This window comes from Canis lupus, chromosome 20, assembly GCF_003254725.2.
Source record: "Canis lupus dingo isolate Sandy chromosome 20, ASM325472v2, whole genome shotgun sequence".
NCBI lineage: Eukaryota > Metazoa > Chordata > Mammalia > Carnivora > Canidae > Canis > Canis lupus.
Genome location: NC_064262.1, coordinates 39,406,929 through 39,421,627, shown reverse-complemented (window position 1 = coordinate 39,421,627; position 14,699 = coordinate 39,406,929). Strand labels below are relative to the sequence as shown.

Here is a 14,699-nt window from a genome sequence, read left to right as displayed (position 1 = left end):
CTCCCCCCACTGAGATGAGCTGCCCACTCTGATACCCCTCCAGCAGCTGTAGTGACCCCTCCCTGAGTGCTGTTCTGTCGTCGTCTGCAGCTAGGGGCGACCAGACGTGGATCACTCACTTGGGCATCTGCATCACTGGGCTGAGAACATGGCTTCCTGGCCTAGCCTGGTGCTGACCTGGGAATCTGAGCCCTGTCTCAAGGGAGCCCTTGGAGTTTTGGAGAAGCAGAGAAGATTCCTGCTGCATTTTTCTTAGAAATAGCAAGAGGGCCTTTGCCAGAGGCCTGGATGCCAGAAGGCTCCGGTCTGAATCCAAAGCTCAGCTCACGTGGGTGCCTGAGCTTGGCAGGCCTGCAACCACCACTGCCTGCCCCTCAACATACCATACCCCAGGCTGCTGAGCGGTCTCAGGGAGAGGGTGGAGGCCTCCTGGGTTCCTGACCACTGGTCCTGACCCAGCGAAGAATGGGCCTGGGTGGTGGCTGCTGTACTAGGATCCAGGAGGCCTGTCTGTCGGGGAGGGAGGCCTCAGCTGGGCCGACTTGTGGCATTCTCACAGGGGCTGCTGGCAGGTATCTCTGTATCTCTGCCAGACGGGGACAGCCCCAAAGCAGCAGGCCCCTCCAGGGGTCAGGAAGTCTTTGGGGCATGAGGCCTCAACTCCAGAACCCCCTGCCCCCAGTCTTCTTCCTTCCTTCCTCCCCCTTATCCCCCCCCCCGCCCCCTCCCCCTGGCCTCCCTCCCTCCCATCCCCACCCTGACCCCTCCTTGGCTTCCTAGCCGGACATGCTCTTTCCTCTGAGGTCTGTGCACCCAGCCAAGAGCCATGTTTCTTTCCATTCAGGGCTCTGTGCTGATGCTCTCATTTCCCTCCACGGGCAGAGTCCACGGCTGTGTACTTGCTAGTCAGCCAGCAGGGTGGGCCCCTGTGGATTAGACACTACAGTTGGCAGAGGAACAGCTAGAACTTGGAGGGCCTTGTGGGCTCCTGCGGCACCCCGGGGGTGCAGGGCTGCTGCCTGCCCTGGGACCCCATCCTGTCCCAGCACCAGGCCTGTGTGGGGAACTAGCTGCCTTCCCAGATGGATGACTGGCTGAGTCCTGCTTGGGGTCCTGACTCTGTCTTACTGCGTCAACCAAGGCTGACCCTGAATGACTCACCTGTTGGATGCCTCACTTTCCCCATCTGAATGTTGGAGAAGGGACTGAGGCTGTCTGGGATGTCCTGGGAATCTCTGGGTGGGTGGTATGTAGGGCTGCAGGGGCCCCAAGAGTCCAAGGAGGGCAGCAGAGTTGGGGGCCGGGTGCAGGGCAGAGGGAGGGTCTTGACACCCACCAGCCTGTCAGTCCCATCCTGGCCTGTCCGTCTGGTTGATTTATCGGAGTAAATGAGCCATGGAGAGTTTGTTGTCTTTTGCAGTCACAGGGAGGAGGAGGTGGGGGGGGGGGGAGGAGTGAGGGGTTTCCGGGCTAGGTCTGGAATGCAGGAGGCGGGGTGGGCCCCCGAGGCCTGTGGAACTGGAAGCCTGATCTACTCTCCCCACCTGAGAAATGGATCAGTACAACCCTCCCCTCAGGGCTAACTGTCTTCCCACCCCCTTCACGCTTCTTGGGGTGCATTCCTGTGTGAACTGTTTGCCACCACCTCCTGCCCCATGCCCAGGGGCTACCTGTCCCTCCAGGCCAGCTTCTGCACTGTGACCTTTCTGAACTGGGCTAGAGCCCTGAGCTTTCGCCGGGCTGGTGAATGCCCAAAGATGTCCTCATAGGCAGCTGTGCATGCCGTTAAGGATCCACGGAGGGCCTCCTGGCCTCCTGAGTCACCAGCCCAGACCTAGAATGACCAGGAGCCATGGAGCTGTGGGGGCGGGGAGGGATCACTGGAGGCACTGAGGCTGGAGAGCCCCCTAGCTGCTGGGGCAAAGTGGTCCAAAGTCATCAGACATCGTTGTGGGAGAGAAGTGTAGAACCTTGGGTTTCCGGCAGGCACCATGTGCCAGGATGTGACTCTGCTGCCCCTTCCCCCTGGCTTTTCCTGGGTCAGGATGAGCTGTGCCCCCAGCCTGTTCTCTCCTGGGCGGAGCAGACGGGCACTGGGGCGGAACGGGCGTGGGAACAGCATGGCTGAGCCTGCGGGCCCCAGCCCCCAGCCCCCAGCCCCCAGCCCCCAGCCTCCAGCCCCCAGCCCACAGCCCACAAAATGGGAGGGAAGCCTACAGTGGAGCTTTAGCCCAGCTGGGTGGCTCCAGCTCGGCTCTGGCTTGGTGTTTACTGAACAGCTGGGATGTTTACAGTAGCCCTTAAGGAGGGGCCTCTAGTTCCAGAGGATTTCCCAACTTGAGGGTCCCACTGGAACTGTTCAGACTTCACTACCTTCCCACACCACTGGAATAGCACGTTAGGGAGACAGAGATTGCACCCATCCCTCCCCTCATCCGGGCTGGGCCAGTGTCACAGCACCTGCCCCTCCACCCTCCATCCTGGCCTTGTGTCCCTCTCTCCTAGAGGAACCCACATTTCCAGGAAGTGGCTGCTCTAGATGGTGGAATACGGTAACTGGGTCCCCAGTTCAGACTTTTAAATTAAATTCAATCAGAGCGGTTATTGAATATAAACACGCCAAGTCATTTACATGTTAATTATGTTGAATGGACTACGAGGCCATAATTAGTTGCTAATTGGGTGAGAGCGGCTGTAATTGGTTTTGTTGGCACCGACCTGGCTCACCTGCCTGGGGGAAGGGGGCTGAGTGTGGATGGCTCCTGGGGATCTTGTGGATCTCCAGTGCTAGAGAGCCTGGCCCAGGGCTGGGATTGAAGGGGTCAGATATTGAGGGGCTTGGGGCCATAGGAACTGGAGCCTACCCCCCAGGGAGGAGGCAGTTTAAGCCTCAGGCAAAACTCTTGGTCTGGTCTCTAGGGATTCCTATCCAGAACATTTCAGGGATAGAAAAAGGGCTAGGAGAGCAAGCCCCTGGATCAGTAGTGACAGCCTCCCCTGCCCAGCTCTATGTGGGACCTGGCCCTGAAGAAATGGGAAATGCCCCGGAGAGCCCATGGGAGCACCAGACAGATGTCACCCTGGAATATCCAGGGAGATGCTGGGGCTGTTGGTTGGCCAGGCCAGTGTTGGGGTGTCAGCATTGTGTATGAATGAGGTGGGTGTGCTGAGTAGAATGGGGGGAAGGGTGCATGCAAAGGCTTCAGGGGCTGCCCTGCCCCCAGCTCGGCCTGGCTGGGGCTCCCAGGGTTGTAAGGCTGTGGCCAGGGGCTGAGGCCTTCCGGCTGGCCGCTCATTAAAAGAGGATTAGGCTAGGAGCCAGGGGGCCAGCCCAGCCCCCAGGCCTTCCTCTGGGGCCCCTCACAGCTTTGGGGGAGTGTTAAGAGGCTGGGGGCCACCTCTCCCTAGAGTGCATGGGGACATCCAGTAGGGACTGTCTAGGTCCTGCCACTCCTGCTTGCTGCCACTGCTGCTGCCACCTTGTTCACCTCAGTTTCCTTCCTCGGAAGAGCAGGAGGATAAAGCACTGACAGACACCCTGGCCAGCACCCCCACCGCTCACCCCCACCTCATCGCTCTGCAGCTCAGGGATTAGGGCTGCACTAGCCTACATGAGGTCAGAGGTCAGGGCTGGGCTGCAGGGACCCGTCTATCACCCCCCCAGTACCCCAGCACAGGCCCGGGAGGTGACACTGTCAGTCAGGGCCTGCCACTTTGTGGGGCTGTAACCAAGGGGGCGGGGTGCCCACCTCTGCTCCAAAGACCCCCTTTTGACAGCAGCCTTTGCCTCACTGGCCACAGAGCCCGTGTCCTAGAGACGGGCAGCAGGGGTCAGGGCCTCCCACTTGGGGTCTGCGGGGGTGAGGGCTGTGGACACACCTCCTCAGGGCTGCCCACGCTCACTGACTCCTTTAAAGTAAGGCACCCGCTGCTTCCCAGAGGGGAGGAAATGGAGACCCCCCAAGACTAAACCCCTATATGCTGAGAATGCTCCTGTCTCTGGACCTTTGCCAGGCCATTCTGGGCCAGGACCCTGAGTGTCTAATGGCCACAGGGAAGTTCTAGAGGCTGGGAACGGCTGCGGAAATGAGGTGTCTGATGCCAGAAAAGGCTCTTCCTTCCCGATGACGGGAAAAGCCTTCCCGGATGTCGCCCCACCCAACCTGTGCCCAGCCTGGGTGAGGGTATGGGGGTGGGGAGCCCTTCCCAGGAGGCATTATCCAGGCTCACCATCCTCTGTCCCCAAGGTCAAAGCTTATCCAGATTTAGTCGTATGTCCTCAGAAACTTTGTGTCCCAGTCACCCCCCATCCCCCCTCCCGCCCCAGTATTGCCATGGAGAGGGAGGAGGGGTGACACTCCTGCTATCAGAGCTGGGCCTGGGACAAGTGCATTGGAGGAAAGGACTGGCCTGAGCACATAGCCAGGTCCGCATCACCCACCCTCCTCAAGCACGAATGCCCCCTTGGGACCCCAGGACCCCCTTGGCCCAAGTCTCTGCTCCTTAGTGGGCTGGGGGCCAGGAGGATCTAGCTCTGCTGACACTACAGGTATCAGAGTAGGAAACCTAGGACTACTCGTCCACTTCCTTCCCCCACCCAGGCTTCTTGGAGGAATGAAGGTCTCTAGCTCCTTTGCCCTATGACAGGGTGGGGAGGAGGAGACAAGACACCAGTTTTACTTCTCACCCTGTGACTTGAGGGGAACATCACTCTTCCTTGGGCTTCAGTCTTCCTGTCTGGAGCTGGGGTACAGGACTGTCATGTGGCCCCTTGTTTTAATCTTTCCTACAATCTGGCATGAGTGAGATGAGCCCTCCAGCCATGGGTTGCTAAGTCCAGAGCCTGACACCCAGTTCACTCTGGGATCCTGGAAAAGCCATCCTTCACTTCAGTTTGTCTTTCTGTAAGCTGGGTTTAGATGGATGATTCAGGATTTTTTTGTTTGTTTTAAAGATTTTATTCATTTTTTAAAAGATTTTATTTATTTATTTATTCATGAGAGACACACAGAGAGAGAAGCAGAGACACAGGCAGAGGGAGAAGCAGGCCCCATGCAGGGAGCCTGACGTGGGACTCAATCCCAGGGCCCCCAGATCACGCCCTGGGCTAAAGGCGGCGCTAAACCACTGAGCCACCTGGGCTGCCCAGATTTTATTCATTTATTCATGAGAGACAGAGAGAGAGAGAGAGAGAGAGAGAGAGAGAGGCAGAGACACAGGCAGAGGGAGAAGCAGGCTCCATGTAGGGAGCCCAATGTGGGACTCGATCCTGGGACTCCAGGATCACGCCCTGGACCAAAGGCAGGTGCTAAACTGCTGGGCCACCCAGGGATCCCCTGATTCAGGATTTAGCTCTGCTCCTGTGAACTGGGGGTGGGGTGGAGTGGAGACAGGCTGGAATTAGGGGAGGGTAGCGCTGAGTCAACAGGAAGCCCCTTCCTGCCCCATTATCGTCTCTGCTCTGTACCCCAACACTAGGAAATAGTATAGCAGGAATGGGACTGAGGGTGGATATCCTCCAAGAGATGGTGATATCTGGGAGCCAGCTTGCATGGGGAAAGAACTTGGACCCTCATCTCATTCTCTCCTGGCCAAGGCAGAGACCGCCTGTGAAGAATAGTGGGGGGAGGGCCCAAAGAGTGCTCCGCTGTCAGTATTTCCCAGAGTTCAGAGCAGGACCCTCACCTTAAAGGATCACCTTGAATATTGGTACTAGGAGGGCTCAAGAGACCATCTAGAGAGGAAAATGAGGACAGAATGCCCTGACTGGGGTCATGAAGCCTGCACCGGAGCCAAAGACTTCTGACCCTTGGTCCCACCCCTTTCCTACCCCTCATGGCCTCGTGGGGACTCCCCCTCAGAGTTTCCACAGTGACCGAAACATCACGTCCTGTGACAACAGAACCATTGACGCCATATCCCATGGCCACTGGGAGGCATCCCCAGGGTCCTGAGTCATGTGCCGTGTTGATGGAAGGGGAGTCACCTTCAGGCCCTCACCCTCCCAAGGGCAATTCCCGCCCAGGACAGTCCCCCCTCCACCCCCAGGACTGGCTCTGCCTGGGCTTGCCTTTCCTTCAGTCCCAAAGGCCATAGACCTGGGTGGGAATCCTACCCCCATGCTGTTGGGCCTGGTCCTTCTCTGTGCTTCCATGTCCTCATCTGTAACCTGTTGTGATGTTGTGAGCTCAGGGTTTTGCACAAAATAGGTGCTTGATGAGTAAGTGGGAGGCTCCCTCCATCCCCACTTCTGGGGCAGGGAGGGCAGGGAGGGAGGGGAGGGATGAGGGAGTGCAGGTTTAGGAGGTAGGAGTCTCCCAGTCCCCATATAGGTCCCCATGTAGGCCTCTCCCCTACCATTCTCCCAAAGGGGGATGGAGCCTGGAGAGCTCAGGCTCTGAGTGTTTTAAGCTCAAAGGGGGACTTGGACTTGAGGCTTGGGCACTGGTTCCTGCAGAGGGCGAGGGTCCAGAGCGCAGAGGCTGGAGGCTGGGCAGGGATGGAGGGTAGGGATTATAACTGCTTGTGTCTCTGGGGCTAGATGTTTGGAGCTTCTCCTACCCCAGGTGCCTATGTCTAAAGGTACCCACTTGAGCCTCTGCCTCCCTCCCCTCCATTGCCCCCACAAATGTCCCCTAACCCAGAAGGACGGGTAAGGGTACAACTCAAGGCCATGCCCCCAGCCAGGGTATAAATAACCCCTGGCGGGCTGTCCCAGCCTGGGGGGGCTCCGCTGGCAGCCCCACTTCCTCTCTGGCTGCTTCCTGGCCCTGGGGGTGGGGGAGTGTTTACTTTCCTGTTGTCACTATGGCTGGGTGGCCAGGCGGGGGACTCCAAGTGGCCCAACAACAGGTGCAGGACAGGTGCCCAGGCTGCCCTGCCCAGGACTTCAGAGGCACCGCCGGACAGGCGGGCAAAGCCGTAGCCAGGCAGGGATCGGCCCTTTGATCCCTTGGCGTCCCTGCGTCCCAGCGGTTGGCCAAGGTCATCACCTGTATTCTCTTGTGGCCACATAGGGCTGGGCAGGGCAAGGCCTTTGCTTGGCCCGCAGCCCCTCAGATGTAGGCTCTGGGTCTGCTGTGGGAATCTCCTGGCTCCCTGCCCACCTCCTACACCCATCTGAGCACATCCTGGAGCTCCCATCGAAGCTGCTCTCAGGCCCAGCCCCTCCAGCTCTGCTCCAGGGTTCACAGCACACACCAGGGTTCAGGGTCAGCCAGGCCCATCAGAGACAGCTGCCTGAGTCAGTGGGATGGGATGGGGCCACCTGCTGGTCCCATTTTCAGACAGCATCTAGGGCATCTGATCCCAGCTGTTCTCCCTCTCCAGGCCTCCCTCTTGATTGCCCCACCTGGGAAATGGGTTACCAGCCATAGGGCAGGAAGGTGGGATATGTATGATTGCCTTCATGAGTGCCTCATGTGATGCAGGATGTGTGCGCACATGCATGTACCTGGGCCGTGTGCATACATGTGCGTGCTCTTCTGTGGGCTGCCATCTCGAGCCTCCTGTGCTGGTGAATATTCATCACCTTCATTACAGTCTTCCCTCTCCTGCTAAGCTAAAAATAGCTGGAGATGGATGGAGGAGGGGCTTGCCAAAGACCCCTTGACTCTCCCCCTCAGAAGAAGGTTCCCAAGTTATCTGGAGTCCTGTGTTTGTCATTGGCCAGTCACTGGCCAAGTTCCTTCCTGTCCTTCATCCCCAGGAAGGAGGACTTTCCCCCAGCCATCGAGGGTTGGGAGGGCCAGGGCTTTAAGACTCATGCAGAAGAGAAACTAAGGACTCAACCGGACCCTGCCCCAGCTTGGGGACATGGTTGCACTAGGAGGAAGACTTCTTTCCTAGCAAAGACTATTCCTGACTGGCTCAGAGTGGCCTGAAAATTCCACCTTTAGCAACCCAGTGGGATCTGGGGGGATCCGGGGGGATCTGGAGGGAGCCCAAAGTCAGTTGGACAGGATAGCTCCAGCGGGCCTTTCTGGTGTCCTGGCCAACCAGCTTCAGACAAGGTGGGGACCCTGTTGTGTGCCAGCTTTGCCCTCTGTCTGGTGGGCAGCTGGGGTGAAGACCAGGCATCCCGGCTCTGTGCCAGCATCTGTGGGCTGTCCTGAATGCACCTGCCCCCCACCCTCTTGCTCATTAACCCTTGTAAGCCCCTGTGGGAAGCAGGCCCCACCCTGGGCGTGGGATCATTAACCCCCACCCGAGTAAAGACTCTTTGATGCCATCACGCGCCCTGGCCCGCACCCACTGCCCTTTCATTGGAACCCAGAGACTGGCTGGGGCTGCTGATGAATCAGGGCTTTAGCTTTGGGTGTGGTCCCTTCGCTGGCCTGCCCACCTGTCCCACTTTCTCCTCACAGCATGTTAGGGACTAGCAAGGGAGCTAAGTAGGCCCTGGGCAGGGAGGAAGCTGGGGTTTGAGATGATCGTGTGGTGGAGGTCCCCCCTTTGTCAAAGGGTCCTGTTGAGATGGTCTCCGATGATCCTAACTACTGCCCTGCTCTCTACCCACAGAGCTTAAGGCCACAGGCACTGCCCACTTCTTCAACTTCCTGCTCAACACAACCGACTACCGAATCTTGCTCAAAGACGAGGACCACGACCGCATGTACGTGGGCAGCAAGGACTATGTGCTGTCCCTGGACCTGCATGACATCAACCGTGAGCCCCTCATTGTAAGGGCCAGCCTAGGTGTGGGGTCAGAGGGATGAGGGATATGGGGCCCTGGGACTGGAAGCCCCATTTAGCGGGCTGTACCCTCTGACCCCCATCTCCGGCAGATCCACTGGGCAGCCTCTCCACAGCGCATTGAGGAGTGTGTGCTCTCAGGCAAGGATGGCAATGTGAGTGAAGTGGGATCTATAGGTGGGATGAGGGGTGAATGGGGGTAGGTGACCTCAGGGAGGTTGTGGGGCCAGGCTGGCATCTAGGCACCTCCTTGGCTTTCCCTCTGGCCCCAGGGTGAGTGCGGGAACTTCGTCAGGCTCATCCAGCCATGGAACCGAACACACCTGTATGTGTGTGGGACCGGCGCCTACAACCCCATGTGCACCTATATAAACCGTGGCCGCCGTGCTCAGGTAAGCCGTGCCCACGTTGGCCTTGTGCTCCCCTGTTAGTAACCACATGCCAGGGTTCTGATGGGAGGATGAGCTTGAGCCCCAGCCCTGCCACTTCCAAGCCCTGTGACCTTGGGTGAGTGACTCCTTTTACTGCCTCACCTGAAGATGGGGCTAATAGCTACGTTTCTCACAGGTTGGTGTGAGGAGGAGGCAGTGAGCTAATGCTCCCAAAACTGTTAGCCTTGTGCCTGGCACGTAGTAAGTGCTCATTCCATTAGTGCAACAGTTTTCCTGGCTGTGCCTGTGGACCATGCCCCTGCAGCCAAGCCAGAGGGCCTGGTGGAGGCCTCAGCATCAGGAGGCTGGACACCTGGGTCAGCTTTTTCCACATGGCCTGGGGAAGAGCTGCCCCTTCCCCAGCTCTGTCTTGCCCTGCCCGCTTCTGCCCTTTTTCATTTCCATGTGTGCATGTTGTACGTGAGCTGGTGTGATCTGGTAGGACATATGTGAGAGTGATTGGACTTAGGGACATGTGTGTGCAGGCGCGTGCCAAGCTGTGTGCATGTGTGTGTGCATAAGCACATATGTGTGCTCTGGGGGCCTGGTTGCTCACGTGTGTTCCTGGGATGTGTGGTGTGAGAGGCTGGCAGCCCGAGCCCGCTCCCCCAGCCCCTGCCACCCCCGACTCTAACCCCCTGTTCCTCATCTTCTCAGGCCACGCCCTGGACCCAGATGCAGGTGGTCAGAGGCCGAGGCAGCAGAGCCACGGATGGTGCCCTCCGCCCGACGCCCACAGCCCCACGCCAGGTGGGACTCATCCCTCCAGGCCCTTGCCAGGCAGCACTGCCTCCAAACTGAACTCACCCCGGGCCTGGCCTTCCTGCTGGGAACCCACACCCCCGAGAGCTTCCTGAGAGAAGACCCCTGTCCCAGTCCTTCCCCCACAGTGCCCTCAGGCATTCCCAGCAGGATTCATGTCAGCCTTGGTGAACCCCCATAGGCAAGACATCATGAAGCCACAGGCAGAAGACAGCCTTGGAATAGCAGTGCCTCCACCCTCAGAACACATGTGTGTAGACATTGCACGAGCATATACCAACATACACTTGGGCATGTGTTGTGTACTCAAACCCACATCTCAGGGTCAGAACACAGCACATGTATGCAATCTGACATATTACTCTCAAGTGTCCATGCCCCATGCCTCTGTGGGTCATGGGTAGACACAGATGTCCTGCTTGAGACTCTGCTCCCCTGGGTTGGAAGGGGCAGAGCTGTCTGTCCTCTAGTCATGACCCGGGACTGGGCTGGGGGGGCTGGGGCTGCCAGTGAATGATAGAGCAAGTGGTCACTTGAGCGTGTGTGTTTGTGACAGGGAGTGCTGAAAAGTGGGACCGCTCAGACTGCACGTGTGCCCAGGGTGTGAACGGTGGGTTCCATGTGCTGCCAGTGATATGTGCCAAGATGTGTGTGCAGCCCCATGTGTGCAGAAAGTCACGTGTGCAGAGTGTAACTGGAAGCAGGCCTGTGTACACCTTCCCATCACCATCCCTGCCACCTGCCACCACCTCCTTCCTGCCTCTGTCCCTCTGTTCTCCCTCCCCATGAGCTCATCTTGGTCCCAGTGCCTTCATCAACTTTTCTGCTAGCATCTTCAGAGCTGGGCTGGGAGGTATGGGGGGTTTGCGAATCCCTTGTGATCTGGGCTGGACCTCTCAACTCCTGACTCACTGGGAAGACATGGGGACCTGGGGCCTCTGCTGAGTGGCAGGGGGAAAGCCATGACCTATTAGTCTGTCCTGAGGACCACAGGTAGGACATAAAGCTTGAGGACACAATATCCTCAGGGCCCTCTGGCCTGGTGGGACCTGGCAACAAAGGTCAGGGCCACAGGGTCTTGGCCCATACCTCCTGCCCTGGTCAGGTTGGCAGCCCCATGTTGGCCCAGGATGGCAGCCACAGCTCAGAGTTGTACCTCTGTGGCCCAAGGGGCCCTGACCAGCGTCTCCCTGAACCAGTTGGCATAGAGGGGCTTCAACCCCTGATTCTTAGGTCTTGTCTGTTACCTGGGACCAGGAATTACTTCCCTTGGAACGTGCATCATGGCCCTGCCCTGGGAGACCTGACTGGACAGAGTTAAAACCCAAGGATATCCAGGGAGTGAAGGGATGAGGCTTCAGGGTGTCTCTGGAGACTTGCTCTCACCCTGGGAGCCTGATGACCCTTACCCTTCCTGACTATGGGACCAGCTTGGACAATGCTGAGCTCCCCTCTGCCCTGCAGGATTACATCTTCTACCTGGAGCCGGAGAGACTCGAGTCAGGGAAGGGCAAGTGTCCGTACGACCCCAAGCTGGACACAGCCTCAGCCCTCATCAGTGAGTGCTCCTACCCCACCCTGGTTCTACAGCCTAAGTGTATGCCTCTGCCTCTGGAATAGGGAACATGGTACCAACATTTACACCAGGGCAGAGACCATGACCATGCCATCCCTGAACCACCCTCCCATAGGGCCCCATCCCATCAGGGGGAGAGGTATGGACCAGACCCCCTTGTGAGCTGAGGGGCAGACTAGTGGTTGTGAGGGTCTCATCTTGGATGGGAGTGTTTAGCGGGCCAGATCTTACCCTGAAATAGGGTCTATGCAAAGCTAGCCACAGGCTGCCTGTGAGAGAAGATGAGTTTGGTCTGTACTGGGAGTGGTAGAAGGGGAATGGTTCCATATATGTTCTTGGTTTGTCTGGGAGGCTGGGAAAGGCCCACAAGGAAGCACAGATGGAGAGTCCTGGCCCTCTCACCAACTAGGGAGGACAGGGTTTGTTTCTGGTCTGGTCAGGTATCTAGGGGAGCTAGGGGAATGTTGTCTGAGGAGGAGTCCTGCCTCAGGAGCAGCTGCTGCCCCTACCTCCAGGTTGGGCAAGCCCACCAGGACCCTGGTCCTTGTACTTTACCTATTTTCTGGCTGCCTATCCCAGTCTGCCTCTCAGAGCAACTGCTAGGCACTGTGCAACCTCCAGCCCTGGGAAAGGCCTTGGGCGGGGGTGGACTTCATCCTCCCCCTCTTGATGAGTGAAAAGGTCCTAGCCTGATGGTGGCCCCCCAACCAAGGAGTCTGATGGGGGAAGGCAGGGCCTGCCCTGGGCACATCTAGAGGGAAGAGGTGGAGTGGTATGCTAGAGCCAGTGTGGTCACTAAATTTTCTGCAAATTTTCAGGTTTTTGTGAGCCAGCTATTACTAAACACCAGGTTATATAATTTACAAATAAATTACTTTCAAAACAAAGGTAAAAATACTCAAAACTCATTAGTTCCTAATCATACTACTATATTTTATTATTATTTTTGTTTGTGAGGTTATTTACATGTGTTATATTTGTGGGGTAGAAATATGATACGATGGTGCCAGCAGCTCCCCAACTCCACTGTCAGTGATCCCAGGTTAGTGGCTCGAAGTCAGCTGTGGTGGGAGTATTTATACCACCAAAATTGGCTCTTGCTACTAATCAATGCTAATTGCTCCTTTTTCCTTTTTTTTTTTTTTTTTTTTAAGATTTTATTTATTTATTCATGAGAAAGATTGAGAGGCAGAGACATAGGCAGAGGGAGAAGCAGGCGGGGAGCCCAATGTGGGACTTGATCCTGGGACTCTGGGATCATGACCAGAGCCAAAGGCAGATGCTCAACCACTGAGCCACCCAGGTGCCCACCCCCCCCACCTTTTTAAAGAGCTAATTGCTCCTAATCCCAATCCTCCCAGAGGCAGTTCTTCAGCATTAACCAGCACCCCACTGGTGAGACAGTCATGCCCTGGGGGAGCCTAAGGGGGCGACATTGGGCTGTGCCCCGGTCCTAGCCAAGGGCGGCCCCTGACTGAACCCCCCGCCCACCCACAGACGAGGAGCTCTATGCTGGTGTCTATATTGACTTCATGGGCACCGACGCAGCCATCTTCCGCACGCTGGGGAAGCAGACGGCCATGCGCACGGACCAGTACAACTCTCGGTGGCTGAACGGTGAGGGCCACCTGTGAGATCCTGGGTGGGAGCATGTCCGGGACGCCCCCAGGTCCCCAGGAGGCGCTCATTGGAGGCCTGAGCCCATGACAGGCTGGGACGGGGGAGGGGTCTTGTCTGGGGAAGAGTGGCCCCGGGGTCCTGTTGAGAAAAGAGCCCTTGGGGGAGAAGAGCTTGCCCAGCTGACCGCTTCCCACCCGCAGACCCTTCCTTCATCCACGCCGAGCTCATCCCTGACAGTGCGGAGCGCAACGACGACAAGCTCTACTTCTTCTTCCGCGAGCGGTCGGCCGAGGCGCCGCAGAGCCCCGCCGTGTACGCCCGCATCGGGCGCATTTGCCTGGTATGCGCCCGCGGGGCCCCACGCCCTCCCGGACCCAGTGCTGGCTCCAGCGTCCCTGCTCTGGCGGGGTCTTGGGAGTGAGAGCTGACCCGACCCTGCCCCCTGTCCCCAGAACGACGACGGCGGCCACTGCTGCCTGGTCAACAAGTGGAGCACGTTCCTGAAGGCACGGCTGGTGTGCTCCGTGCCCGGTGAGGATGGCATCGAGACTCACTTCGATGAGCTCCGTGAGTACCCAGCGTGCAGGCTGGATCCTATGGCTGTTCTGGGAGGGGTAGGGGCTGGATGGGTAGTCAGGGCATGTTTGGTGGGCCCCTCGGGCGGAGTGGGCAGGGCCCTGGGGCTCTTGGCTAATGTACCCCCCCAATGTCTTCTCCCTTTGCCCCCAGAGGACGTGTTTGTCCAACAGACACAGGATGTGAGGAACCCAGTCATTTATGCTGTCTTTACCTCTTCGGGGTGAGGCTGGGGCTGGGGCTGGGGCTGGCGGTGGCAGGGCTTGGCTAGACTGAGGGGCTATGACGTGTGGAGGACCCCAGCCTGGTGGCAGGCTATGGGATGGGGATGGGCTGGGGAGGGGCCCTGGGCCGAGGGTCAGCAGCAGCCTGCCTTGCCTGCAGCTCCGTGTTCCGAGGCTCTGCTGTGTGTGTCTACTCCATGGCTGACATCCGCATGGTCTTCAATGGGCCCTTTGCCCACAAAGAGGGCCCCAACTACCAGTGGATGCCCTTCTCAGGGAAGATGCCCTACCCACGGCCCGGCACGGTGAGAACCCCAATCATTCCACCTTTTCCTTTCCTTTCTGTTTGTGAAGCTTGCTCTGTGTTAGCTACTTAGCAGATGTGGGGCCCCACCATCCCGGAGTTCACAGCCAGGTAGGAGAGGTGGACCTTACACACAAATAAACCTACCATTTATCCATTTAAATAAAGCTGCATTAAAAACAAAACAAAACAGGGGTGCCAGTTGGCTCAGTTGGTAGAGTACGCAACTCTTGATCTCAGGGTCATGGGTCTGAGCCCCACATTTGGCATAGAACTTACTTTAAAAAATAAATAAATAAAACAAAATGAAACAAAACACTGTTTACAGCATCAGGCTGTGAAGAACCCAGCCAGGAACCTGGAACAAAGATAGCAGCCAGGTGTGGCAGGCTGCTTGGGGGTGGGGTGAGGGTGCTGCATGGGAGTCAAGACAAAGCTGGAGGGCAGGTTGGAGGCACTGTAGCTAGCTAACTGTAGCCAGGGAGGTGATGGCAGGCAAGGTCTGGCCTGCA

At 57.7% G+C, this 14,699-nt stretch overlaps 1 protein-coding gene across 4 annotated transcripts in view; it reads left to right on the top strand.

Moving 5' to 3' along the window:
• SEMA3F (semaphorin 3F) overlaps window positions 1–14,699 on the top strand; it is a 30,304-nt gene that overhangs the window by 10,670 nt on the left and 4,935 nt on the right. For 3 of the 4 annotated variants that reach the window (XM_025455922.3, XM_035703165.2, XM_049098540.1), the window contains exons 3-12: window positions 8,521–8,681; window positions 8,787–8,849; window positions 8,967–9,086; window positions 9,783–9,875; window positions 11,352–11,445; window positions 12,961–13,080; window positions 13,284–13,423; window positions 13,536–13,650; window positions 13,813–13,882; window positions 14,044–14,188. In XM_025455922.3, the coding sequence (XP_025311707.1) occupies window positions 8,521–8,681; window positions 8,787–8,849; window positions 8,967–9,086; window positions 9,783–9,875; window positions 11,352–11,445; window positions 12,961–13,080; window positions 13,284–13,423; window positions 13,536–13,650; window positions 13,813–13,882; window positions 14,044–14,188 (1,121 nt within the window). The remainder of the gene's footprint in view (window positions 1–8,520; window positions 8,682–8,786; window positions 8,850–8,966; window positions 9,087–9,782; window positions 9,876–11,351; window positions 11,446–12,960; window positions 13,081–13,283; window positions 13,424–13,535; window positions 13,651–13,812; window positions 13,883–14,043; window positions 14,189–14,699) is intronic. The other variant, XM_025455923.3, reaches the window with a different exon arrangement.